Source organism: Phasianus colchicus, chromosome 1 (assembly GCF_987193195.1).
Source record: "Phasianus colchicus chromosome 1, bPhaCol1.hap1.1, whole genome shotgun sequence".
Lineage (NCBI taxonomy): Eukaryota > Metazoa > Chordata > Aves > Galliformes > Phasianidae > Phasianus > Phasianus colchicus.
The window spans coordinates 85,168,780-85,195,165 of NC_143436.1; the positions used below are offsets into that span (position 1 = coordinate 85,168,780).

Sequence of the window (26,386 nt, forward strand, 5' to 3'; positions counted from 1 at the left end):
TCGGACTGACAACTGCAAGTCACATTATGGGTGAAGATTTTTCTCTCCCAGCTCTTAAAGCAGCTGGCCTTAGGGCTGCCCAATTGTACCTCATAAACATGTGATGTCTCCCTTGTAAAAGAGAAATTATATTTCTGTTGTTTGTGGGTATGTTCAAGGCCTGACAGATTTATACAGCAATTTGAGATGCTTGGAGGCAAGGCAGTAAAAAATGGACAAAATGTTGTTATTGCTCTAGTGCATTCAGTGGAATATACTAGATTAATCCTCACTGGGATACGTGGAATGCAGTCAGTATGTCTGCTTTCATCAGAAATGCATTCACAGTCTGGAAAAAGTGATCCTTTTAATTATATTAAGCTTTGTAATCTGATGCAGGGATTTATTCATTTCAGACTAGCTTGAGATAATCTGAATTCCTCGTTTCAGACTTGTACAGCTATCTGGAACATGAATTGGAAAGTTCTTCTGTCCAAGAGTACCTACAGCATCTTTTGCAGAGTGAAGTTGTGAATTGTGAGATAGTGGAAAACCTTAGACTTGAAGACATCAAGGGAAAACAAAAACCTGCAGATCCACGAATAACCATGGAGCTCAGACACAAGCAGGTGTGCATGCAAAGCAGCACAGTTAAAAGGGATAAGACTGAAGATTATAGGATTAGAGTAAATGCTCAGTGACACTTGTTAGGTAGTCTCTCCCAGACCACAGAAATCCCTGACTTGGAGGCAGACGCACTGTAATACTCTTCCAGGATTTAGCTGAATAGTTACTGTGCTTCAGCTTGCATGTTAGCCATTCATAGTAGCATTCATGTCAGCTTTCACTGTTCAAGTGAACTTTCACTATTTCATCTGTTCAGGTTTTCCTCCATTCTGAAGACTGACAGGAGAAGTCAACATGACTCTCACTTTTGAGTATGCTCCCAACAAGTAATACTGGTTTAATCCCACTCTCTTGAACTGAGTTTTTTGGTGATCTCAAAACAACCACTGCCAGCTACAGATAGCGTAGCATGCTTCCCACCCTGTTTATTTGCACTGAAGCTCATATTCTTGAGGCCTTCTCACCTGTTTTGTTTTTTGCCAATATCCTCCTTTCCAGGTAAAAGAAAATCGACTGAGGCGTCAGAAGGCATTAGAGCTTCAGAGACAAGAAAAGGCTCTGAGGAAAGCCATTCTGTGTGAGGCCAAGCTTCAAATACAGGAGGAGGACAGAAGGAAGGCCCTGAAGGCAAAAAAGGAGGAGGAGGAGATCCGGAGGGAAATGGTGAAGCTACGAAAGGAAATGGCTGAGAAGAGGCAAACTATGGCAGAAGCATGGAGAATGTAAGAGCTGGGGGGAGGGCTTAGAAAGCACCATATGGAAGAGCAACTCTTTTTAGCTTCTTCAGGTAAACGTAAGAGAAGTGATGGTCTCAAAGGAAACAGTTTTGAGTTCTCTTCAAACACTCCCCACACCTTTTATCCCTCTGTTACTTCAGTGGCAGAATTTATCATTAGAGAGAAGATGGGCTAAAGATGTTGTTAGACTCGCTCCAGCCATTACCTTTATGTAGACTGAAGCGCAAAGCAGGAGTGTGTTTGCAATACCGTGCATTCTCTCCATCAATTTCACAGCCATAGCCAGCCTTATTAGTGTTTGATACACCATGAAAGCCAGTATACTAAAGTAAATGAATGAAATGCTGGCCTACATAGAATAGTCTATGTTGAAAGCCTATCCTTAATAGACTTCTTCTCCTGTAAAAGTATAAATTACGTTCTTGGCTAAGAATTCTGCAGAGAGAGGTTCTTTGCTTCAGCTGAGCTTGGATTGCCACAGAGATATGACCTGTAGAGATGCCATTTATTTACTCAGGCAACCCTAACATCCTAATTCTTCTCATATGGTTCCATTTTTGAGCTCTTTTTAGTTTCTTCTTCATGTTTTATTTTGGAAATGCTCCAGACTGCATAATCATTGAGATCCCAAACCTTGACTGGCGCTGTTCTCTGTGAAGACTGAGTTAAATAGCTTTCTAAGTGCTACTGGTCATTTTCTTCAATTGTCAGATTGACAAAAAGTGGAGTAAGACCTGTACTATAGTATTTTCTTCATTGTATTAGATCTCAATGTTTGCTCACTTTGCAGAGAACAGAAAAGGGAACAAGAAAAAAGCCAGAAACTGTCAATGCAGGAGGTATCTATTAATGTGTCACCACCCATGGACCTGAAGAAAGACGACCAAGAAAAGGAGAAACAGAGGAAGGTTCAGGAGCTGCTGAGCAGAATTCATACCAGTAAACAGAGAGTAAGCATCACCATCCTTTTATCTAAGGCTCTGAACTACCTGCCTTCAGCTACTCTTTGCAAAATTGAAATAAAAAGTCCTGGTTATCAAATCTCTTTTTACTTTTCCCAAGTTCTGCTTGTCATATCAGAAGAGTAGAAAACCAGGGCGAGAAGTAAGACTTAGAAGCAAGAAATCTTGATCCCCCATACCCACTGCATCTGGCTCTCAAGTGTACCCTGTGGGAGATTTTGCTTAAAACTGTGGAAAAGATGTCACATCCAAAACAGTTTCAGGAAGGAAGTAAAAAGAGGGGGAGTAGTGGTGCAAAAGGGAATGAGGAGATACTTTAAAGATTGCCTTGAAAACCCTAGTAGAGGAACAAGGAGTAGGAAAGAGAAGTACTGACTGTTTAGGCTGACTTGAGCTGTGTCTCTAAGAGTTGAAGCGTGCCACTGTATCTAGAGTAATGGCATCTTTGAGGATCCACTCCCACTAGGGTTACGAGGATATTCTGCAATATTGCAGCAGCTTGGGACAATCATGCAGAGTTCAATAATCCTTAGTAGGAAGCTATTTCTTTTACCCTTGTTATTGACTGTTAATACTCTATTTTCAAAAATATCTCAAAACCAAAGGGAAATAAAAACACAAGTCTCCCAGAATCCTGAATCCACCAACCTGTGATTGGGAGATTAAAGAAAGTGATTGGATGAAAAGCCATACTAATTCACTTCAGCGGTAGCTAAGCCGTAGGAGTGCTTTCCATCTGAAATCAACTACACTGTCTTACCAAGATAGGTATATAAATGGGGGATTTCCAACATTCTCCTTTGCATTACTCAATGTCATCATCCTGAGAGCTTTTAAAAAAGGAACAGGAATGCACCTGCTCATTTGTGATACTGCAGCCAGCTGTGGGTTAAATATCTACTTGTATCACATCCTTGCAATTCAAGAGATATTTTTGTACGGAATAATCTTATATGGATACTTTAGTAAAGGAGATAAACTTTCCCACGTTCAGGTATGAATGCCATCCACCATGGAACATTCTTAATTAAAAGAGCAGTCATAATTAACATCATCTATTTTTTTCTCCCACAATCAAAGAATCCCATAGCTTTTATAGTGATTATCCCCCAGCTTGCTTCATCTACCCATGCACCAACTTCAAGCTTGGCTGCTGTTTAGCAGTACACAGTCTCCTTCCAGCACAATTGAAGTTGTGAAGATAAGCCTAAATGAAACTGCAGAACAATTTAGAGCTGGCATAATGTGAAAAGCCACTGTTTAGCTGAGCTAAGCTATAGTGATTCTGATTATTTTCTTACAGCAGAAAGAAATAGCTAATGCATTGACATTTTGTCCTTTTTCTAAGTCTCCATTTGGAGATTTCAGTGACCGAGAAGAATGCAATTAATACAAGCATTATCACAAAAGGGGAACAGCTGAGTCCTGTGACTTGACCCACTCAGAGGATCAAAATGAGCAGTGTCTGCAGTGGCAGGGCTAGAATTATGGAGAGATTAGATAGCAAATTTCTATTCTGTACAACGTAAATCACCCCCAGAGGCAGAGACTCTAATTACACAATAGAGGAATGGTTTTGCTTCCTTCTGGAACAAAGGTGAGCTTAGGTCATGTTATAAATCTATACTAGGAAGTATCTCGATTTTCGTCTAAGTTAAAAAAAAAATCAAATATATCCATGGACTAGTTGCTGAATGCTTTCAGATGCACCCTTGCCTACAGAATCTTTGACATTTTCTAAATATTTAAACATCTGTCTTGTTTCTAGAAATTGTTTCCATATTCCTTACCCATTTTATTCCTTTACGTTTTGTGAACTGAGAGCATTTCACTCAAAAGCATTGAGCCCCATGATATTTTTAGCCCACTTTTTGCATTAGACTACATCTGTTCTGCATTATTTACATTTACCCTCAAGGTATTTGTAGGAAGTGGGAATTATTAAAAAATATCTCAAAAGCAAAGTCAGATAAGGGGAGTGATGGAAAAAGGATTGGCATTTGTGTTGGTCAATATCTTGGTCACTGTTCATTTATTTTTTAAACTCTCCCATGCAGTGCATGCAGCGGCATTTCTCTGCTTGGTTCAGACTCATTCTGGAGCACAGAATTAAAATGGAGAAAGCCAGAGCTCTTGCTGACTGGAAATGCCAACAGAAGGTCCTGCGAGCATGGCGAAACTACACATGGGCCCAGAAAGTAGAGCAGGAGACGCAGCAATTAGAAGTTCATCTGCAAGATCAAAACAGGTAGTGGCCGTACACTGAAATTCCTCCTACTGCAAGTATTCCAGGTCAGAGGGTTGTTAGGCAACAGGAGGAAAACAGCAGTTTGTTGAGAAAATTTCTGCATTGCCTTCTACAGTCTTCTAGAGGCCCTGTGGCACAGATGCAGAGGAAAGCAGAGAAAAAAAAGAGCACTGTTCAACACATCTGTAACTCTCTCTCTCTAGGTATCTTTCCTGGAAATCTCACTCTGGCTGGCTCAGGGCCCCAGCTAATATTAAAAATATATTAATCAGGAATAAATATGGCTTATCTCCTACTTCAGTGGTATTAGAGTCAAAATCATTTTGCCCAGTACCTTTCATTAAGGAGGCTGTTGGATGAATTCCCTGTCAGCAGGCGAAAATTCTGTTCTTGCCCAGGCTCTGGGAGGCTGTGTGGCAAGGCACTGGTGCTTCCCCCTCTCTGCAGCTGTCAGGAAAACAGAATGCCTCTTTAGCACCTATTTTGCTGCCCAAGGATGACAGGAAAATGCAAAATGCCAGGGAGGGAGATTTACTTCAAAGTAATGGGCATTACCTCTGCTCTCCCATTCCTCCTTGGAGAAACAGCACAACCTTGGAAGGCCTTCAGAGTTAAATAACAAAAAGACTCGGGAGCCTGATGACATGGCCTGGCCTGCTGGACTCGATACAGTTGTTCCAGGTGGGCTTTGGCAGATGCCTCACTCCTATCATAACACAAATGCTTTCTCATTCAGGAAAGACCAACTGTCTGCAGAGCATAATCAGCGGCGCCTTTTGCGCTGCTGCTTCCTGGCATGGCAGCACTGGAGCCAAGCAGAGGCAGAAAGGCGAGAGCTGCAGCTCAAGAGAGAGGAGACGAAGAGGAAGATGGCACAGCTGTTGGAGGCAGTGTCACTGGGGAAGAGTGGATTGAACAGAACGCTGGAGGTTAGCAAGTCTGAGACAGCAAAAGTAAACCAGCATCAAGTTTTGCAGCAAGATGAGGTAAAGTCTTGTGTGTAATTTTGTCTGTTGGCATTCCAGTACATTCACAAAGTACTTCTGTGCAATCTGAAATAAAAAGCACACTGTTTCAGAGGAAGGCTTCTTGTCCAGGGTGACCTCCCAGTACCTACCTACAACTGTTCAGGAGGGAAGCTGTTAAAGAGCAGAGGCAACTGTGAAGGACAGTGGATGAGTTTTAAAAATAACTAATTTCTTATGCTGCCAGAGAACAACCCTTCATGTACTGTGAGTCGCAGTCCCACCCCCAGATCACTTTTGCTGAGAGATTAGTTACATCTTTAATGCCTGCTTAGACTGAAAAAGAATAACACTTGACTGCATGACAAGAGATTTTTGTCATGTCAGTACAGCGCTCTGGCTTTTCAGAAGCGTGGGGGAAAAAAAGGTGTCAGTGAGTATCTAAGGGTAATGCACATCGCAAGGAGATGGGAGGATCAGAGGTTGCTTCCTTAAATTTCTCTTTTGTTGGATCAGAGCCTGCCTTTCCTTTCTGTCTGTAAAACCTATAGGGCAGGACCAATATGCAAACTGACACATTCACACATGTTACAAGTCAAGCTTTTCATTTGCTTGAGTGTCAGTGAAATCTGATTTTCTACTGTGTTTATATTATCAGAGTAGATCAGTACTTTCCTTTGGATGCTTGTATAAAGGTTGTGCTGGAAGGATTGGACCAAATTTGGAGTTTGACCTAGAAATCAGTAAGCAAATCAGGTATCTCATGCCTCTTCTGAATAAAAACAGGTGCCAGAGGAGGCACAGCCTGATTCCCCCCCATGCACCAGTTTCATGGTAATATTTTATCAAATCTGGAGAAGAGGCAAGATATAGCTGCCCTTTGTAGACTATTCTCCCACCTGAAAGGGAGCTGTCAAGTAGATCAGCCTTGTAGATCACTTGTATTTCATTTTCAACAACTGTTTTGCCTCAGTCTGAGCATTGAAAAGAGACAGCAAAGTCCAAAAGGGAGTGTGGTAATTGAGAGATGAGCTAACCCCCAAGAAATCAGTTGTCCCACACTGTGCTCCCTAACAAAATAGAGATATATTCCTGCCAGAGCTCTTCCCTGATCAGGATTTCCTCCTTGCAGAGAAATAGCATGGAGCTTCTTAAAATATTTTTTCCCAACATCCTCCTATTTTGTGCATAACCAGGCCCCTCTGCCCTGGCTAGGAACTAGATAAAGATTTCATAGCTGAGGTTGTTCTACTTCTCAGGAATCTTGCTAGATTTTCATTAAAGTAATACTGTGTATCACAGGCAGAAGAAAGTTTGCTTTTAATTAATGCCAAATCTTCCTTCTTGTTTTGTTTTTTTTTCTCACCCCCTTCCCCAGCCACCTAAAACATGCCTCATGCAGGAAGAACCTGACCAGACCAGAGACCACTCTTGTGGGGATACTGCTCACACATCTCATTCTTATAGAAAACCCAAGTTTGCCTGGCAGATCACCCTCAAACATGCAGCCCTGAGTGCCCAGGACCAGGTTATGTACAGGAATGAAATAGCTGGTCTTCCCAAGCAGTTTCAAGCACCCAACTCAAAGACAGCTCCTGCTTACGGTAGCTGTTTTGAGTACCGTCACGCCTTCCAGCAACATCTGATTGAGGAGCAGAAGCGGCAGCTTCAGAAACAGCAAGAGCTGATCCTTGAACTGCAAGAAAATCAGAGGCTGAGCAGAGCAAAAGAAGAGGCAGTGCAAGCCACAGCAGCAACCCAAGCACTTGACTCTGCTTCACAAACCAGGGAGAAAAAACTGAAAAGCAGAAAAGAATCCAGGTGCCAGTATACAACCCCTTTGAGGTATAGATCCTAGATAAAGCAGGCTCAATTAGTCATCGTGTCTCATCCCTACTCAAGTAGAAACACAAGTTGACAGGAATATTTCCATCATATTAGTGCTATCTGCTGTTTCTCTTTGCAGTGACAGCCTCAAGCAGTATCAGTCTGGCCACAATTCTCCATCCTCTGTTTTTGCAATTGCTTGACAGCACATGATCTGTACACGGTCTACTTAAAAGAAGCAACACTAGTGTTACACATTGTAGCAGCATGGATTTATTTAGTTAGGAGAGAGATTGTCATACTCAGTATTTCAGAATATGCAGGAGCTCTGGGTACTCATCTCTTTTGTAAGAATGCATCGTTAATCACATTTGGGGCAGAAGAAAGGTATATCAGGGACCTACAATGAAAACGCAGCACAATGGAGAATAGAAATTATAAGGCCTGTATCTCAGTCATAGGTGGTAGGATTGAGACAACGTTTGACCATATTTATTGATGAATTTCTTTACTCTTTCTTTTCATAGTCCACGTGTTTCGTGTGAGCCAGAGAACACAAAGGCAGCAACGCAAGGCAAGAGGTCAGCTCATCCCATAGTGAAAGGTATTTTTCTAGGCAGCAAAGACCATTCTAGGCTACTTTTTTCAAAAACTCATGTAAACTTGTGTTTATTTACCTCAACTTTGCTGGTTGAGAACAGTATGCAAGTAAAACTCAACACTGTTTTCTAGCCCGGCCACCCCTGGGAGAGAGTAAGCTGTTTTCATGGCTAAGTCAGGCATCTGTAGAACTTAGGCTACTGCAAGCCCTTGCTCAGTATGCTGTAGCAGCTGTTACCTAACACCTGAGTCTTGCCAGACTAGAAACAATCACTTGAAAGAAGTTCTACAAGTTATTTTGCTATCATTCCCTTCACTGCACATTCAAGTAACACTTAAGTTAACTGCTCATTTTAACTTAACTTTGACACGAGCACTAAGAATTTCCAGAGAAATTAAGTACCTACCTAAGATTTTGAGAGACTGTAGTAGGCTGGAGAAGAAGCACCAGATTCCTGTCTTCTGTGAGTTATCTCCCCATCTCTGGCCATACTGGAACAGCATGCACACGTTAAACATGCGACACAGCCTTTCATAGGGCATATGAATATCAGATTCTGCTATGTCCTTAACTTATCTTTTTCCATATTAACCTAGGGGTGGTCACAGTCTGCAGAAAAGATTGTTTGGTATGTGATGTTGCAACAGTCTTGAGAATCTCCAGAGCAATTTTGGCTATGATAGTTAGGCATTAATAGATACCTTTCATTACAACAGACTGTGTTCAGTTCCCATGCTTCTTAGTGCAAACAATCACTCTGATTTCTTTGAGCTCTGTACAGCTTGAGGACAGTAAGAGTATTTCCGAAGCACTCAAGTGCTTTTCTTTAGAGATCCATAAGTAATTAGGGGCAAAGTTGTTACTAGATATTTTCCCTTGGCAGAGAAATCTGGCACAGCTGATAGGAAAAAAAGAACTTGAGGTAACCTGTTGACATCCAAACAATTATGGACTGCTCCAGCCTATGCTTTGTTTGTGACTACAAGGGAAGAGAGTACAGGTTCTAAGCTCCACTGCATGTTCTGTGATATAATGTCAGACTAACATCACCGATAGCCAGCAACACTGCTGCACTGCAACTTACCTTCCAGAAGAATTAAGCAGTAGTTTCACACTAATGGGACTGAGTACCTGTGTGGCAGAGGCACTTTCCTATAATGCAGTCACTCTTTAAATAAGCAACTGGAGTTTCCTGGAGACCTTGCTGTGACTGCTGTTAAATAGGTTCCTTGATCTTTGGCCCTCAAACAGGAAATAGTGGGATGAAACTTCTGGACACAGCTCCTTTCATAATCCAGCCTCATTGCTGTGACTGTCAACGAAGGAAGGTGGAGTGACACTAATTGGGGCAGTCCTGAGTCTTATACAGATTTGTGGGTTCCTTTTTCATAACACTGAGAACTTTAAGGGGCAGCTGAAAACAAGTTCTTTAGTGCTGGTATTGCCAGGTCAAGAGGGGACCTGGCAGCATAGGGGTCATCCTCTATGTTCACCAAACTTGTACCATTACCCAATAGCTCATTTGTGTTATGTCCTCCTGTTTCTGTTTCTGTAGCTATGGAGGAGAGAGCAATTCAGCGGGCAGAACGGAGGAGGAAACTAGAAGAAGCTAAACAACAAAGAGAAGAGGAAAAAATGGTATGAACAGTGGGAAAAATGAAAGACACTCACACTATTCCAGTGACAAGAAATGCTTTTCTAACCTCAAAAACCCAGGGACCAAGAAAAATCCCTTTAGTATCTAAATGGAGTTCTACAGCTTGTCAGAAAGCAGATGTAGCATACATAAAAAAATGTTCCTGCTACACTTGTATTCAGGGAACCCACTAGCCTTTCCATATCACGTATCACTTTGTGTTGATGCAGCTGCAATTCTAGAAGCAGTCTCCCTCGCCACCCTCCAGCACTTTTTCACACTTACCTTATGACCTTAACTGTCCTTGCCAAGGATGGGAAGAATGCAAAGATCCGCTTGATTGGACCTGGTAAATGATGGGTGTTCCTTTTCCCTGCTTTTCCTTTCTGGTCACGTGCAGCTTGAAGACATGCAGTCTAACCTAGTAAAAATCCTGCACCTTGGTTTCTAGCAAATCTCTGCTGAAAGGAGAGGATACTGATAATGTTTACATAGTTAATATAGAAATTCCATGATACACATCTAACAGATGAGCCTTCTTAGCTTCAAGACATTAATTAAATCTGTTACTGAGAGCATTAATACTAATTTGCATTAGGAATAGAAAGCTAAGAACCAGGGTCCTAAAACAACCAGTACTTCTTTCTTCTCCAAGCAAGAAGGATGCACATGCATACCTGGAAACTTAAGCAAGCATTAGATATCGCTTTAACCATAGGGTGGGCAGACAAGGTTTAGCTTAGGTTTCTTCAGCTACTGCTGTTGTGATCATAGAGATTAGAGGAAGCACAGTGATTGCAGTCATGCATGGTGGTGTGGGTTTTAGACCTGTAATGCATATGCCAAGAGCAAGAGCTTTGTGGAATGAAAGCAGGTTGAGACAGACAAGGGTCATAGGTGAATATTAACATAGGGCTAAGAAAGATTGCCACATATGGGTAATAGAAAGAACAGTCTTTCCTTCCTCTCTCTTCCACACAGTTCTTTGTCCAGCATGCATCATATCTAATATGTGACAAAGTCTTCTTTCTGGAGTCTCAGATACTAGTCAGTACTAGAAGAATACTGCCTGTCTAGGGGAAGTTTAGAGGCCTGTGTTTTATGAAGAGGTCACGTACACTGAACTAAGTTGTATCTATTTTATCCGTTCCAAGGCTCAGCTGAAGGCTGAAGAGGAGGCACGTCAGAGGAAGGAGGCTGAGGAAAAGGAAGCTCAGCAAGAGAAAAGACGAGAGGAGAAGAGGCAGCAGAAGCTGGTGATCAAACATGTCATCTGTCTCCCCAACTTCAGCAAGGATAGGGAAGAAGAGCCATTACTCACTTGCACTCAGTCAGCAGCCAGTGGTGTGAACTAAAGATCTTTGTTAGTAGAGAAGCATTCCACAGCACCAAATGCATCAACTCACCACCATCTCCCTTTCTAGCAACTTTAGAAGGGCTGTTGGCCAAATGCGTGAGGTATATACTGTCCCCATCTTTGCAGCCAGACTAGAGGTCCCACATGGTGAACATCCAGTGCTGAGCTATGGCCATGTAACCCCCAAAGAGGGTGTGCTCCTTCCAATTGTAGGCTTCTCCAGCAACATAACAATACCAGTCACAGATACACAATTTAGAAGTAAACAAGCCTGACAGATGTATGAAGGGCAACCTTCCATCCAAAGAATGAGAAGCATCCCCTCCTTGGAGCAAGCAATATTCAGCAACCTAGGAATAGCCCCACATCAATCTTGTTACTTACAAACGAGCTGCCCTAGTAACCCAAACAGCGCCACACTTGAAATCCCACAGGAATCCAATCTATAAATACTGTTCTACTTGGACCATTTTAGAATGTTTGACCTTTAACTCTGCGTCTCAAGCAAAAGTAATACTGTACAGTTACGTAATACCCACATACCTTCCCTATTCTTCTATTCTTCTGTGTTTAAGCTAAATTAAGTGATGGATAAAACAATCATTTTTGTACAGGTTTCCGGCCTAGTTTCATAAACACAGGTAGCTACACTTTGAGCTCACCAAAGCACCCCTCTTCACATTGATGAAAGCCCAGCAGAAGGAGGTTCTTGTTACCTCAGTGCTGCTGTCAGCCATAGATTATACAGAGTGTTACTGTAACACCAAACTGCAGTGCTGTGGGAAGGCCCTGTGTTCACATGCGGCCCAAGGAAATGTCTAGGTATATCATCTTCTTCCATGAGGATTTTCAAGACAGCTTGCTTTCTTCTACTGGTTCATGTCTAGTTTGCACTGCTAAAGATAATACAGACCCTTACTTCCTGTCAGGAACTCCAGCTCCAACACAACAACCTTAATGTTCATGTCATCCAGACTGAGTTAAAACTATTGCTCTTCATATTGTAGAAAGAGCTGGAGAAGCAGAGAAGGCTGGAGAAAGAGCAGCAGCTCCAGAAAAAGGCCAGAGATCACTATGAGAAGGCCCTACTGAGAAAACTGGGAATGGTGCCGTGGAAGAAGCTAAGGGAGCAGGCCAAGGAAAACATGATGGTAAGCGCTGTGGATAAAGAAAAGGCCTGGTGCCATGGGAGGAAGGGAAAAAGAATAGATGTAGCAGAAATCTTAATGGGCTTTTAAGACAAAGCAAAAATTCTTGCACACACTGCCCTACACTGGGGCTTTAAATGAACTCATATGACAATAATCGTGAAAGGTCATCACGCTTGTGGGGTTTTTTTTATGTCCTCATTTATAGCTGGTTAAACAGAAGCCGAGAGGAGAGTGAAAAGGATGAATCTCAATCTAATGAAAAGTCATCTTTTGTTAGCTTACACTTGCCTGCAATATTAACTGCCACTTAACTCAATGCCAGTAACACAGTAGAAGTTAGCTTAGCCCCCCTTCCCCCTCTAAAAAGAAAAAAAATAAAATAAAATTGAAGTCTCATGATCTGAGCCTGTCAGTTCTTTTGCACCACAGATCACAGCAAAGCTAGTTAGTAAGATACTGCCAAGCCATTGTATTTAGTTAATGCCAGCCCATCACTAGGAGTTTCATTCTTCCTGGCAGCAGTGCTGGCACAGTGTGGGGCACTGCTTGAGGTAAGACACAAGTGATAATTCAAGTGACCAAAAGTCACCTCTTCTAGCCTTGCCACACCTTCAGTGCAGAATAACTAGTAGCTTCTGAGATCCTGACACATACATCTTGATAATGAAACATTTCTGTATGTGACTGAGTTGGCATGCCTTATCAGTGGTAGACTAATAACACTCAACTGTGTCCTGAAGATTTAGCCAAAGCCCAGGGCTAAACTGGCAAGCTTCTGTTTCAAGTCACAAGAGCTACTTACAGTATTCAACCCAATTCACATAGGTGTCCAGCTGGGAAGAAGCAGAGGGATAGCAGATGCTCTGAAAGTTTGTCCTGCTGTTCAGCATTAAGGATTGGGTTAGACTAAATTGCTAGGCAGTGCCTCTGCTCCACAACAGGTCAAACTGTGTATCAAATTCAAAAGGATTTTATCTAAGAAAGACTCAGCATTCCCTGCTTTTGGGAACTTACCATACAAGTTGCTCCAGTTGTCAGACAACTGCATTTTAGGGTTCCCCAAAAGCTGGGCTAATATAATATTGTATCTGGTTTTCAGAACACACACGTTGTTCCAGGTAACCAGCTGCCTTTTCTGTTACCTTTGTTCAGGTGGCCCAAAGGCACTACTGCTTAAGTCTGCAGAGGAAATGCCTGATGAGTTGGTTGCAACACACCCAGGAGACACTCATGGAGAAAGTGTCTCAGGCTGAGGACTTCTTCTCCCACACATTGATCAGATGGTGCTTCAGGAACTGGCTAAAGGTTTACTTTCTCCGCTATAGAGAAACAACACCAAGGGAGCCTGCTGCTGCCATACTTTCTCATCACACACTTGCTTACAGACCTGCAGCCCAGCCTTTGCTGGGTTATGCTGTCCTCATTCCAGCACCACCATTCCCTTCCTCAGAGATCTTCTTTCAGCTCTACACTCCCCATCATTCTCTTCAGTTTAGGACACTCCTACACTCCCCACATCCACCTGTACACGCTCTATCGCTGTTACCCACTGATTTCCATCCAACTCCTGTTCCTATTACCTTTTACAGTCACTGTCTCAGTGCTGCTCTGTATGTGCTTATTGGGATGGGGAATTGGGAAGAAGCTGCCATTCTTACCTTCTTCTGTCTTCCTTCCCCAGTACAAAGTTTACCTCTCCACTCTGGAGAAGAAAGCAAGTGCTCTCCATGCAGTCTGCCTTAAGAGGAAGTGTTTCTGGGCATGGTTTGATCTGATCATGGAGGAAAAAAGCACCTTAAGAGAGAAGCTGAAGATTGCTACTGAACACTGTAACAAGTAAGCACATTTCCCTTACCAGCAGTTTTTTTATACACAGGTTTAATTCCACCCCACAGAATATTTTAGGGACTCTGCTTTTGATGGGGCAATGATCTTTTCCCCAAGATTATGTGAAGTGGATTATATACTACTGGAATTTTGTTTCTGTGATATGAACAGACAACAGCAGAGATTAATAGTTAAAAAAAAAAAAAAAAAAAAAAAGTCCATACAGCCCAGAAAAGGAAGTTTAGTCATATCCTTTGCAGGACTTTTAAACCTGCTGGAAGAAAATACAGTGAAAGCAGTTAAGTGGCTGAAACTTTCTAAGCTAATTAGCAGATTGGGCCATGCAGCTTCCTCTAAACTCAGAAAAACAGTTATACCAAGCAATGATTGTGCAGGAATTACATTATATTGTTTTGTCCACAGTGAATGATTTGGTTTACAAATCCAGAGTTGATTAACTAGAAACCCTGCTTAGGGAATCATTCTGTTTCTGCTATCATGAGCCTAATTTGACAGGAAAAAACACAGCAAACAGTTCTACTGATCACAATTGGAGCTAGATGCAGCTGTCCCACAACTGCATCAACTGTGCATTTTAACAGGAAGAAAAGAACTACTGTCAGAGTTCAGCAGAAAACAGAAACATGCTCACCTATCTGACCACAAATGTATGTCAGCTACACAGTCACCGATAGGAATGTACTTGTGTACATCTTTCCATTCATGCTTCTCCTGAATGAATAAGTTGCTTTCAGAGACCCTGTTTATTCTTATTCTTTAAGAAATATCTTTTGTCTTCAGAGCGCTGAGCACACACAAGCTAATGATTCTTGTCAGAAAGAAGAAAAAAATCCTTGCGGGAGAGGGATGGAGAATGTGTTATTTTTCTCTAGGATGACTGACATATTAATGAAATGGTATACATGTACACACGTTCAAGGTGTCACAGTTCTAACAAGCTGCAGAAAGGTCGAATCCCACAGGTATTTCAGGGGAATTTCCCCTCAAATAGAGGTCATCCTTTATCTGGTCCTCTAAGCACACATCTAGGGACTCTGTTCTTTATGTTCCTAATTTCTTTCAGGAGACTCCTGCTTGATGCATTCAAGGCTTGGAGGCAGTACCCACTACTGATGAAAAAGGAAAGAGAGAGAGAGGAAAGGAGGAACCAGCTACGAAGGAGAGTAGCTGAAATTCTTCCTGACTTCCAAACATGACAGAAGAAACTGAAAGGAGACTGGGAAGATGGACAAGAGATCTCATTCTGTTCAGTGTTATCTTTCTTCCAGTTGAAACAAATTCAAGATGAAGTTCTGTTCAGTGCAAATGGTAGTCTTACAGCCAAAGCAAGTTCCCTGGGGCCAAACCAAGTGTATATGGAACCTAGTTTGATGTTTTTACTTTGGACTTGAGGGAGAGTTCTTCCCCATGAGATTCTCCCAAGACGAAGTCTCCATAGGGATTTATGGGCTGGTAGCAGCAAGGCTGAGGTAGCCATAGCATTTCAGGCTGAGACCGTTTCTGCACACAAAAGCTGCAACCCTGACATTAATCCACCCCCATCTCAGGAAGCACAGAACTCAGAACTGAGATGTACCTATTAAGCAGAAACCTTGGTGCTTTTCCGTTGCCAGTACTCCACAGAACAACAAATTGACCAGAGAGCAAATAGACTTGACTAGCAGCTGATCCCTGCTAACCACTGCTGTGAACTTGGCCACACAAAGAACAGATTTTAGCTAATTGTGCCAGGGAAGTTTGGATGGGAGGAGAAAGAGGAGCTGTTTGTGCAAATCCTGTTTACTAACAGACTAGATCACAGCATCACATATGGATAGTCTAAAACCTGGACTTTTACAGTGACTGTCTAGTTTGTAGTGTTGTCCAGTTCAGAGGCATGGTGCTTTGATTTTGGTAGCAAGTGGTTATTCCAGGTTTATGAACCTCTTACGATAGAATGGCTTAGGTTAGAGGGGATCTTAAAGATCATCTAGTTCCAACCCTCTGTCAACCATCACATCTGTCTGTTAAGAATCCTAGCCAATCTGGTCCTGTATATCTCCAGAGATGGGGCATCCACAGCCTCTCTGGGCAGCCTGTGCCAGTACACCTCACTACCCTCTGAGTAAAATAATTCTTCCTACCATCTAACCTGAATCTGCTCTCTTTTAGTTTAAAGCCATTACCCCTTGTCCTATCACTATAGGACTATATGTGTAAAAAGTCAGTCTCCCTCCTGCTTCTAAGCTTCCCTCCTGGAGCTTCCTGGAAGACCACAGTGAGGTCTCCCAAGAGCCTTCTCTACTCCGAGCTAAACAAGCCAAACTCCCTCAACCTTCTTTCATAGGAGAGGTGCTCCAGCCATTTGATTATCTTCATGGTGCGCTCCTCAGGACCTGCTTCAACAGCTCTACATCCTTCTTATACTAGGGACCCCAGGCTTGGACACAGTACTGCAGATGGGCCTCATGAGTGTACAGTAGAGGAGAACAATCCCCTTCCTCTCTCTACTGGCCATTCCTCTTTGGGTGCAACCCAGGATTCCATTGGCCTTTTAGACTGCAAGCACACACACCGATGGCTCATGTCCAGCCTTTTGTCCATCAGGACTCCCAAGTCCTTCTTCACAGGGCTGCTCTTAATGAGTTCTTCTCCTAGTCTGTACTTGTATATGGGATTGCCTCCCTCCAAGTGCAAAACGTCACACTTGGCCTCGTTAAACCTCCTTAGATTCTCATTTGCCTACTTCTCAAGCATGCCTAGGTCCCTCGGGATGACATCCCTGCCTTCTATTGTGTCCTCTTGCTTCATGTCTGTCATGTAAACATTTTCCAGGCTGGTTCACTGTAATATTTAAAGATTCATTGTGCAAGTGTATCTAGGCCTTTTCACTTGACCCATACCTCAAACAAGAAAAATACTGACTGTTTTTACATAAGCTAAAACTGACATAATCAAAAGGAAGGTTTTTTATAAGTCTAACCTTAACCTGCAGCATAGTGCAGATACAGTAATGCAGCTAAGGTACAGTATGTCTTTTCTCAGCAGTAGCATAAGGGAGGAATCTGGAAATGCTTTCCCCTCCTCATGAGATAGGTGAAGTTGTCTCCAAAATAGCTTGGCAATATGGAAAACACCAGGGCAAAGCAAGGAAGGTGGCAGTTTACTGTTACCCATTGTACTGGATAATTTTCTTAATCCTGTATATGCACTGAACGTTTTCAATAAACCCAAATCTGAAATGAGCGTAACCAGGTTTTCAGTGTCAGTGTGACAGAAGCTGACTGAATGGCACTAGACTGGAGTCTGTGTCTAGGGAACATGGACCAGAGCTAAGCACCACTGATTAAGCAGTGTAGGACAGGCCAGTTTCCGAAACTCAAGAAACTTCAATTTCAGGAGATAGTCTGTCCAGAGAGCCTCCCCTCTCACACAAGCTGGGCTGTCCAACTGACTGTCATTGTCTTTCTGAAGATGTCTGCTATGTCTGGGCTGCCTCCCTCCCCAAAATGTTAACATCTACCACTCTCCCCACGGCAGATGACAGACCTGACCACCAGCAGGTCAGATGAGCTTGCTATCCAAGTGCAGGGAGCTGAAGGTGCGTGCCCACACAGAGCGTGGGCGAGTACAGACCATCTGGCTGCATTAAAAGCAGATTGCAAGAGGAAGCTACAAGCTGAGAGAGTTGAATAACTCATCTTGCAGAGGGGGAAATAGGCACTGCAGAAGGGTGGTATATCTTGCAAAGGACTGAGCCAAGGAGGCTAGCCATAGGCTAAGCAGAGCTGAATCTCTCACATGTTAAAAGGGTACGGCATAGAACCAGCTGCTCAGGAGTGCATCTGGTTTACTGAACTGTGGATTCTTCCTCCAACAATGCCATAGTTGTGCATTTTGTGCCCACTCACCAGCCATGAAAATAATGCTGCTTCTGTAGAGCATGACTGTACTTCAGGTGGGGGGGGGGGGAGGGTGAGTCAGCACTTGCTTTTGAAGAGTATTGAAGACAAAGACCAGTCTTATCTTCTGGGGTTTTCTTCTATTCTTAGTAGTTCTGACCAAGATTCTCCCACTGTCCCAAGATGCTCTTCTGTTGTATTGTTCTAGCAGCAAAAAGCCAAAAGAAGATCCAGGAAGGTGTACTTCAGCACCCGTTTTGTCATTGCTGCAGCTAATCCCATTGAAAAAGGCATTTTCACTTCGGTATAACAGCAAATTCAGAACCGTAATCTGATCACAAGCTGCCCTTCTCCTTATCCCCATTCAACACCTGCTCTGCTGAGTTCTTTCATGTCTTCCCAAAAATCCTTGTCTACACCCAACACAAGTCTGGCTACTGCTGCTGAAAAGTCTTCATTGTCAGCAAGCACAAAGCAATCTTCAAAGAGAAATTGCTAAACAGCTGAAAGAAGTGCCACCAGGCAAATCAAAGCAGAGCTCTGGGAACAATCAAAGGCACCTGTTACTCTATTTTATCAAAAGTCATCTTGCCTTTCAAGAGATGTGTCATTTGATCCTTCTGGTATCTTGGGACATGTCTTCCCACTACCTGCACAAAGAATATCCATGTCATTTCCAAGCATGGCTTAGAAAAGAGTTTAAAGGAAAAAACTATTCCTATTCAGGGTTCTAGATGCACTGCAAGGGCAGGTACAGGAGAGAAAGCAAGACATTGGATGGCAGGATTCTAAATTCAAGGCCCTGCTTCAAATTCCCACTGGAGGGGGTATTCCTAACTTCTACAGTGATGAGAACTGCCAACCACGTCTGTTTCATCCCAACGTGAAAAGACCTGAAAGTCAATAGTTGAAGAACTGCAAGAATATCTATTTCCAAATGCCTCCTTAGCCTGCTGCTCCCTTGTTCCTATGCCCACTTCACAGCTAAGTAGCCAGGAGATGGTGGCACTTTTTGGATGTTTGACCTGGCTGTGTGCATTGGCATAAATCAACAGGCAACTTCACAGATGATTTCTGATAATTTATTTTGATTTATAATTGCATCTATTTGAAATCATTGGATACAGTATACTATAGACACACACACACACACCAGTCCTTTCAACAAAGCTCACAAATGTTTCATGAAATTCTTCCTAAAACTTTGGCAGGGGGGAAAGAAAAACCAAAACAGAAACAAGAAGATCTCACAAGACACACTCTACTCTCCAAGGCAGACAGTTCTTCCAGAGCATGTCATTCTTAGTACTGTAATTAAACGCGGTTCATGAAGATTTTGGGAGGCTGAATTTCCACATTTCAGGAAGAACCTCACCTGTCCAAAGATTTCTGCTGTACATACCATAGTAGTGGAAGAAAATCTTAATAAAACAAGAGTTCTTCATTGAAAGCAATATAGGAAAACATCCATAATCACACACACTTTCTGCCCTAATGAGGCAATATACATTCATATAGAAGGAAAACATCAAGCACATTATTAAGACATTAGGCAATGAGGCAGTATCCATTTTAACTGTAGAAGAACTTTTATAGCAAATGGTTTCCATTAAGACACTTGAAAGCAACCTACTTCAGAAAAGCACCATCATAGCATGAAGGTCAAATATGATAAGAAATCACAAGCAGCACCAACTTGGGCTCACCAGTGACTCTTGCCATCTGAAGACAAGTTAAATGGAGAAACAGTCTATGTGAGGACCTGTGACTTGTCTACAGTAAGCAGCTCAGTTTAAGATGACAAAGTTAAGAATGCCAAGCCACCATTTACACAGTGTATCTAATGGTGTACAGCTCTTAGTACAGTCACCAAACAACAGGGTGCTAGTATTTGTACACAGGGGCCTTAACACTAGGACAGCAGCAACATTAGAACCCTGGCCCTTCTAGAAAACCAAACCAGTCATGAAAAAACAAAAGGTCATGGTTAAAGCAAGATCCACCCATTTCTAATTCTGGGTGAAGAAACATCAAGGCTAGATACCATTCAAATACTTCCCTGCTTCTTATTATCTCTGGGTACTCTCACACAGAAAACTCTGAAATTACCAGCAGCATACTGTTTTCTTATTGCCACACTGATGCATGCTGTTTTACTGGTTTTACAGACTGACTCTCCAGCCCTACCAGGCTGCACTAGTTTTTAACATTTTCCTCCTAGCACAGCCAACATTGAGCTCAGCAATAAAATTTAAAACAAAAATTGCCCTTTCGTGCACAAGATATCACAGCAGTCTGCCTACATTATAAATGAAACAGGAAACGTTGTCCTTAAAGGTCGTCTTCTTAATTCTGAAGGCTATTAAAAGAAGAGCTCCAGTGCATACATTTGAAGCTTTCAACACTTCCACCCTTTTAGACAGGGACGTATCATACTTTCCATCTCTAAAGGTATTCACAAGGTAAATCCTCTCAGCAAGAAGCCAGGAGGATAAACAAAAGCCATGTCCTTAAAGAAAAAGCCACCACTGCTATGCAGACTACAGTGAAGCGAGCTTCCTGCTCACTGGAAAGTCAGCACTGTGCTCTCCTCATACAAAAACCCAGTCTTGCAAGCATTATATTGTCCTGAATGATTCTGACTCCCTCTGGATAGATGCAAAAATAGAACTTAGTTTAAGCACTTTACCCTATATACTGGAGTGGGGTTGATCAAGCATGGCAGGGTTACAATAGTCCAAGGTCCTTGATTCCTAATTTGCACTCAAGTTCACACTGACAATTCCACTGAGAAAGCCTTGGTATAAGTAGTTTAAATTTTCCCACACCAGAGCTCATTAAAAAGCAAGGGACAAGGCTACACCGATGTGCAGGCTGCAAACAATGAAAATCTACCCATGGGAGAGAATGAGTTCAGCAGGGTCAGAAAAACTGCCAGGGGAATTAATCTGTCACCTGCCCAGCTCTGCTTCCTCCCAGCCCAGAGCTGAACTCTGAGAAACCACTTATCACAAATCTGTGAGCACTCCCAGAGCTTGCTCAGTTCACAGGCGTGATTGATGTCTGTGTGTGTAACTCAGAGGAGCAGAAAGGTTGGCTACCTTCACAGCAGGGGGTTTAGTCCAGGTGCTCATTCTGGCTTCATCTTCCCACATGGCAGCAGAACAAGATTTTTTGGGAAGATCACAAGCCTGCTAACCCTGGCTCCAGCTCATCTCAGCAGGCACTGCAAAATGCATATGTTCCACAGAAGCATTTACAGACAACTCACACGGAGGAGAGATCTTTGTATAAAGCTAAACTTCTAGGGTCAGACTCCAGATCCAAACAGTTAGAAGATCATGCTTAGCTGCCAGAGAAATAGCAGAGTCCAGTTGAGTATCTTTAACTTCACACTAGTGCCAGGGAAGTTGTCAGAAATCAAAGCGTGTTAGACAAGAGGCAGGAAGCACAAGGGGTGCCTCCTTTACTTCCTTTAAAGAGCTGCTCGCTGGTTGAAAAGGGGTAAGAAATAAAGGACACTCCGTAAATCAGTAGCTGTTTCTGAACAGCCACATTCCAAGTGCAGCTGTTCCTTGGTTATCTGCTGGTTATAGAAATTGTAGGTGCCATGTGAGGAAACCAAACAGTGCAAAGAGGTGCATGCCCTTTACCTTAAACTGGGACACATACTCAGGAGCATACACACCAAATATGGCAGGGATCTCAAGGAACAGTCCCAGTTCTGCTGTCCCTTAGCACCATGTACCATCTATTCTTTAGAGAATATGTACAACAGCACACACTGAATTTGCATCACACAAGCAACACCCCCTAATTGCCTACCACACAAGCAGAAGCTGGGCAAGTTTGATCTGTGAAAATTGCACACGTATCCGAAGGCATCATTAACTAAGGTGAGGCTCTTACAACTGCTTCTGCATCTTAGGCTCACGCCATAACTCTCATGCCACAGTCCCAGACTTTTCCAGCCAGACCTTTCTGCAGGGCCAACACACAGAAAGGATTTAAAATGAAAAACAACAAAAATCACACTCCCAAGAGGGTAGAAGCCATCACCACTAAAACCTTCTGATTTCAGCTGAAGCTCAAGTCTAGGCAATAATACAGTTGCAGGCTGCTGGAGGACACGCAGTCTTCTTGACCAACAGAATTAATACATTCATCTACGTGCCACTGTGGGTCACCTACCCCAAAAGCTGCCAGCTCCAAAGCATCCTCTCCAACTCTCTACATAAGCAGACACCAAACTGTTCCTCATCTTCCTGGTTTGAGAAAACCACAGTCAGGCACCAGGGCAACTCCCCAGTGACTGGGTTCAGAAAAGACCACATCATTCTTATTAGCAACACAATTAATCAAAACGTTGCTTACCAAAACCATTAGCAACAAAGTCAATTCTCCCACAGACTCCCTCCTCCTTGAGAGGGAGGGAGTAGGGCAGTTCCTGTAAAGCAACAGCATCAGGCAGCAGTCTGTTCTCCCCTCACAGTCAAACATCACGTGTTTCTTCAAAATATTTTCCTTCTTACTCTGTATATTTACACCTGCTGTCTCATGTCAGAATCCATAATCAGAGCAGAAATATTTTGAGGGAGATGAGACAAGCCATCAAACCAACACAAACTCAGCTTACAAAAAAGAATGATGAGATCAAAGATGACACTCTTCTCACCCAGTCAGAGAGACAGGTCAAGTGACAAGAGGATCTTACAATACCCTACAGGAATGTTGCTCACAAAGGCACTTAATACAAGCAATAGCATGTATACAGCTGGATGAGATAGAAGAAAAAGAAAAATGCACCAGAGATGATGGAGCACTCAGTGACTGCCTGAGCAGTCTTTTTTTTTTTTTTCTTTCAACTAAACAGCATGGCTTCTGCACCAGTCCATCTGTTTTCTATATTAAAAGTTCACTCTTCTAACAACACTGAAGCGTTGCATGTAGGTACAAGCCAGAGATTCCTCAGGCTGCAAAAAACAGCATACAGTCTGAAATCCAACAGCAGGTTCCCGTTGATGCCAGAGTTCAAACCTAATGAAAACTCAAGTTTTTATAACCTTGTGCTCTTCTTCCTGCTGAGCTGCACAAAGTTTCCCACAGTGCAAAGAGACAGCGGGTTCCCGCTCTCCAGGTTTGTGCATATGGCTTACTGCTTTCCACATCCTATTGCTGGCTGATGGCACACAAAGAATCATTTTTGCTTGGGAAAGCCTCTGATGTCTGCGATGGGATGGGCAGCCCATACACCAACCACAAAGGAAAGGTGTAGAGGAGGAAGTTCTAGTGGAAGGGGCCGTTCCCCTGCTAAGGAAAGTCAGTCAACGTCATCTGCAGAAAAAAGGGTGTCACACAATGTCTTCAGCAGAGCGCTGCTGGTGGGGAGAGCCCAGGCTCAAGAAATGGCCCCAGTTGCATAGAAAGCCCCTGTTATATTGGCCAGTGTCTATCACTAACCCACCCAGGAGCCTGCGCCCAGCGTTGTCCCGCAGAGCCAGCCGAGCTTCCCTCTCAGTCACGTTGTAGCTGATGTTCAACAGCTGGATAAGGAGGATGTATCCCATGCCAATTGTTACAATAGCACAGTACCACACACAGGTGAACGACAGAGCAGAGCTGGCAGCAGGGAAAAAGATGGGAAGGAAGCCATTTAGTTTCGGAGCAGCTGCTTTACAGTGACTTTCCCTGGTAATCACTAGTCTTTCAAATCCCTGTCTACATCTGCCACAGTGATCTCACTTTGCTGCTTTCGTCACATAATCCTTGAAGGCTTTCTCAAAATTAAAGCTTTGTGGCATATTTAATGACAGCTTTTAGCAATACCAGAGCTACTCTTGCACATTCCTTTGGTACTACCTAGCACTTCACTCTTACTGCTGTAAAGTCCTTACTTAAGGAAACAACAGCACTCATGCTTGACAGATGATGAAGTACAGAAGAAGGCAGAGTCACTCGTGCTGCTGTATTCTATACAGCAGTGGTAGAACGAGTCTCTAAACATGTGTTTGAAGCTCCTCACCCTGCTCCCAGCCAGACAAAGCATGTTAACGCTGTATGAGCAGATAACTTGAAGTGACAAAGCCATTAGACAAATGCCATCTCCTTCCTCAGTGAGACAGCATACCGAATCCAGACTGTTGGACTATTGGCATTAACTGCCAACAAACATCTAAAATGTCTGTCTACACAGGACACTAAATAAAGATTTTTAAGTCCCAGCTTCTCCACCAATTTGCTCAAACTGTGAGCTCTCTCACAGGCTCCCATCCTTGGTAAAAGCAGAGATGTATCCCTGCTTTCCAGAGCCATTTAAGGAGCACATCAAGATCAGGTCTGACAGCCAATAGCACTGGTCCTGAGAACACACTGAAGAATAGCTAAGAAGCTAAGCTGCCTGATCATGTACAAGTTCTCTACCCAGTTCTCTCACCTGTAGTCAGAATAGGCCCCAGGGCAGTAGAACAATGCTGTGAATGGGGTTCGTCCCCTGCAGATGGTGTCCAGAGTCAACATAATCCCATACAGAGAGGTGAGCATGAAGAAGAACAGTGCAAGGATGAATGCTTGGTGGTTCTGCTCCCCTACACAGCTGTTAATCCTCCAAAAAGGAAAGAAAAAAAAGATTACTTTAAGGGGGAAAAAATAAGCTGGCTTCTCTTTCCTCCTCCTTCCCCCAGTCATCAGAGAATCTGATTTCTAAGGTCTCACTGCAACACAGGCAGCTTCAAAGCAGCTTTATAGCTTTTTATAGAAAGCTTATAGGCACAAATCAATAGACCAGCAAGGCAGGAGTGGTGAACTGTGTACCCCAGGAACTTTCAGGTACCCATAGCTGAAACACTCATACCCTGCTGCTCCATGGTTACAGTGCTGTGGTGATAACAGCTTTGGTTTCCCTTCATACATGAAAAGCAACCCCATTTCATAGGGTCTGGGAAAAAAAAAAAAAAAAAAAAAAAAAGCTAACTTAAAAGGAAGAAAAGAAACAGAAAACACACATTTTCAGCAACGCCAAACATACCAGACACAGTGATGATCCAGTCTCCTCACACACCTGCCACACAGCCGGCAGTGCCCTGCTCGGGCCGGCCTGACCAGCTGGCATTTGGCACACCAGTCCATTTTCACACCTTCCCGCTCCTCAGCCAGCACTCTGGAGTAGCCTTTGGTCTCCCCATTCACAGAATGGCCACTGGCAGCAGCTCCATGGAGCCCATTGGAGCTCCCTCGAACGTTCTTGTTGGGAAAAGCCTGCTGGGATGGCCTGTCATCACCCGCTGAGATGGGAAGGTAGCCAGGGTCCTTCTTGGCTCGCGACAAAGCCGCAAGCATAAGAATGAGCCCACAGGTGAGAAGCGTCACTTGGGAATACCCCACGTGGCCTCGAGGAACCACCTCCTGGAGAAAAACATAGTACATGTAGGCCAGGGAGAACAGTCCCAGGCTCAGGAAGAAGAGAGTCCGCTCCTTCCTCCTGTGGGTGAGGTAGTAATACCACAGCACCACGGCGGGAAGCGATGTCAGCACCACCAGCCCCAGCAGGAAGTGCAGAGCTGCGATATGCAGGAAGACGGGGAGCAGGACCATGGGCGGCACGAGGCTGACGTTAACCTTCACAGCCCCGGCAAACCAAGGGACGCGGCATCGGTCCGCAACGGTGTCGGCGATTCTCTCCAACGCTCCTGGGGGCAGGGATCTGCAGGTCAGCCACCTGTTCGGGAAAAGCGTCGCTAGCGAGCGGGCAGATGTGTATACGTACCTCTGCGGCGTCCTCTTCGCCCCCATCCCATCCCATCGCGGGGTCCGCCACCGCGCACCCGGCCCAACCGGCTCCCCTCCCACTCACGGCCGTTCGCCCTTCGTTTCCTCCTTCATCGCAGGGGGCCGCAAAGTTCCCCGACGGCCGCTGAGAGCCGAGCCCCCGCTCCACGCCCGCCTCCCCCGGCGCCTCGGCCGCGCGGAAGGCAGCCCCGGACGCAGAAGGAAGGAGAGGGGCTGCCGGCTGTCCGCTCCCGCGCGGCTGCCGGAACCCCGAGGGCGACCAACGGCCGCCGCTTGAGGAGCAGCGCGCGGGGCCGCTACCTGTCGCAGCCCTCGTCCAGCTCCTCGCAGTCGCAGCAGCACGCCGCCAGGTGGTTCCGCTCACCCCTCCGGTCCACGTACTCGCAGCAGCACAGCGGCTCCTCCATCTCCGCCCGCCTCGCCCCGGCCCGAAGCCGACGGAGAGAGACGGACGGGGAGGGGAGGGGCGCGGCCGCACCTCTCCCGCCCCTCCGCCGCAGGTGCCTCGCGCCCGCCCCCGCCTCCTGCCCGACGGCCCCGCCCCCTCCCGCCGAGCCCCCCCGCGATTGGCCGCCCGCTGCCCCGGCCCCTCCCCGGCGCGGAGGCGGGGGGTGAGGGACCCCCCTTCCCTCAGGGCCCGTCCACCTGACGGCGCGGCGGCCCAATGCCGGCGCGGGAGAGGCGGGGCCGCCGTGACGTGACGGCACCTGGCTTAAAGAGACAGCGCAACAGGTGGCGGCCGCGGCACGGCGTGCCGAAGGGCGGAAGGCGGGCGTCCCTCT

At 44.5% G+C, this 26,386-nt stretch overlaps 2 protein-coding genes and 1 long non-coding RNA gene across 16 annotated transcripts in view; 1 reads left to right on the forward strand and 2 right to left on the reverse strand.

Moving 5' to 3' along the window:
• The window catches only part of CCDC191 (coiled-coil domain containing 191), a 20,407-nt gene extending 3,248 nt beyond the window's left edge, over window positions 1–17,159 (forward strand). Inside the window, exons 5-17 of one of the 4 annotated variants that reach the window (XM_031613147.2) lie at window positions 430–608; window positions 1,105–1,328; window positions 2,134–2,293; window positions 4,363–4,553; window positions 5,290–5,539; window positions 6,897–7,363; window positions 7,873–7,949; window positions 9,502–9,584; window positions 10,737–10,838; window positions 11,947–12,090; window positions 13,243–13,395; window positions 13,772–13,926; window positions 15,002–17,159. In XM_031613147.2, coding sequence (XP_031469007.2) covers window positions 430–608; window positions 1,105–1,328; window positions 2,134–2,293; window positions 4,363–4,553; window positions 5,290–5,539; window positions 6,897–7,363; window positions 7,873–7,949; window positions 9,502–9,584; window positions 10,737–10,838; window positions 11,947–12,090; window positions 13,243–13,395; window positions 13,772–13,926; window positions 15,002–15,134 — 2,318 coding nt within the window. In that variant the 3' untranslated portion in view covers window positions 15,135–17,159. Of the gene's footprint in view, window positions 1–429; window positions 609–1,104; window positions 1,329–2,133; window positions 2,294–4,362; window positions 4,554–5,289; window positions 5,540–6,896; window positions 7,364–7,872; window positions 7,950–9,501; window positions 9,585–10,736; window positions 11,041–11,946; window positions 12,091–13,242; window positions 13,396–13,771; window positions 13,927–14,718; window positions 14,900–15,001 lie in introns of those variants that run through there. The other 3 variants (XM_090150696.1, XM_090150699.1, XR_016471282.1) reach the window with 3 other exon arrangements.
• Window positions 4,564–5,317, reverse strand: LOC149919810 (uncharacterized). The gene is made up of 3 exons (XR_016471320.1): window positions 5,109–5,317; window positions 4,888–5,000; window positions 4,564–4,681 (listed from the first exon to the last, which is right to left on the reverse strand). It is a non-coding gene; the product is annotated as an uncharacterized LOC149919810 (long non-coding RNA).
• Window positions 5,519–26,102, reverse strand: ZDHHC23 (zDHHC palmitoyltransferase 23). Of its 11 annotated transcripts, none has more exons than XR_016471316.1 (6): window positions 25,905–26,037; window positions 24,844–25,533; window positions 24,253–24,420; window positions 9,868–10,003; window positions 8,648–8,844; window positions 8,351–8,555 (listed from the first exon to the last, which is right to left on the reverse strand). XR_016471316.1 is itself a non-coding variant. In XM_090150770.1 (5 exons), the coding sequence occupies exons 1-4, from the start codon at window positions 26,009–26,011 to the stop codon at window positions 8,353–8,355; spliced, it is 1,050 nt and encodes a 349-aa protein (XP_090006896.1). In that variant the 5' UTR covers window positions 26,012–26,037; the 3' UTR covers window positions 5,519–5,605. The 11 variants fall into 11 exon arrangements, 6 of the variants coding, with proteins under 6 accessions (XP_090006896.1, XP_031469015.2, XP_090006910.1 ...); XR_016471309.1 differs by having other exon boundaries at window positions 9,868–10,015; XM_090150770.1 differs by lacking the exons at window positions 8,648–8,844; window positions 9,868–10,003 and adding an exon at window positions 5,519–5,605 and having other exon boundaries at window positions 8,353–8,437.
• Window positions 26,103–26,386: the final 284 nt, after the last annotated feature.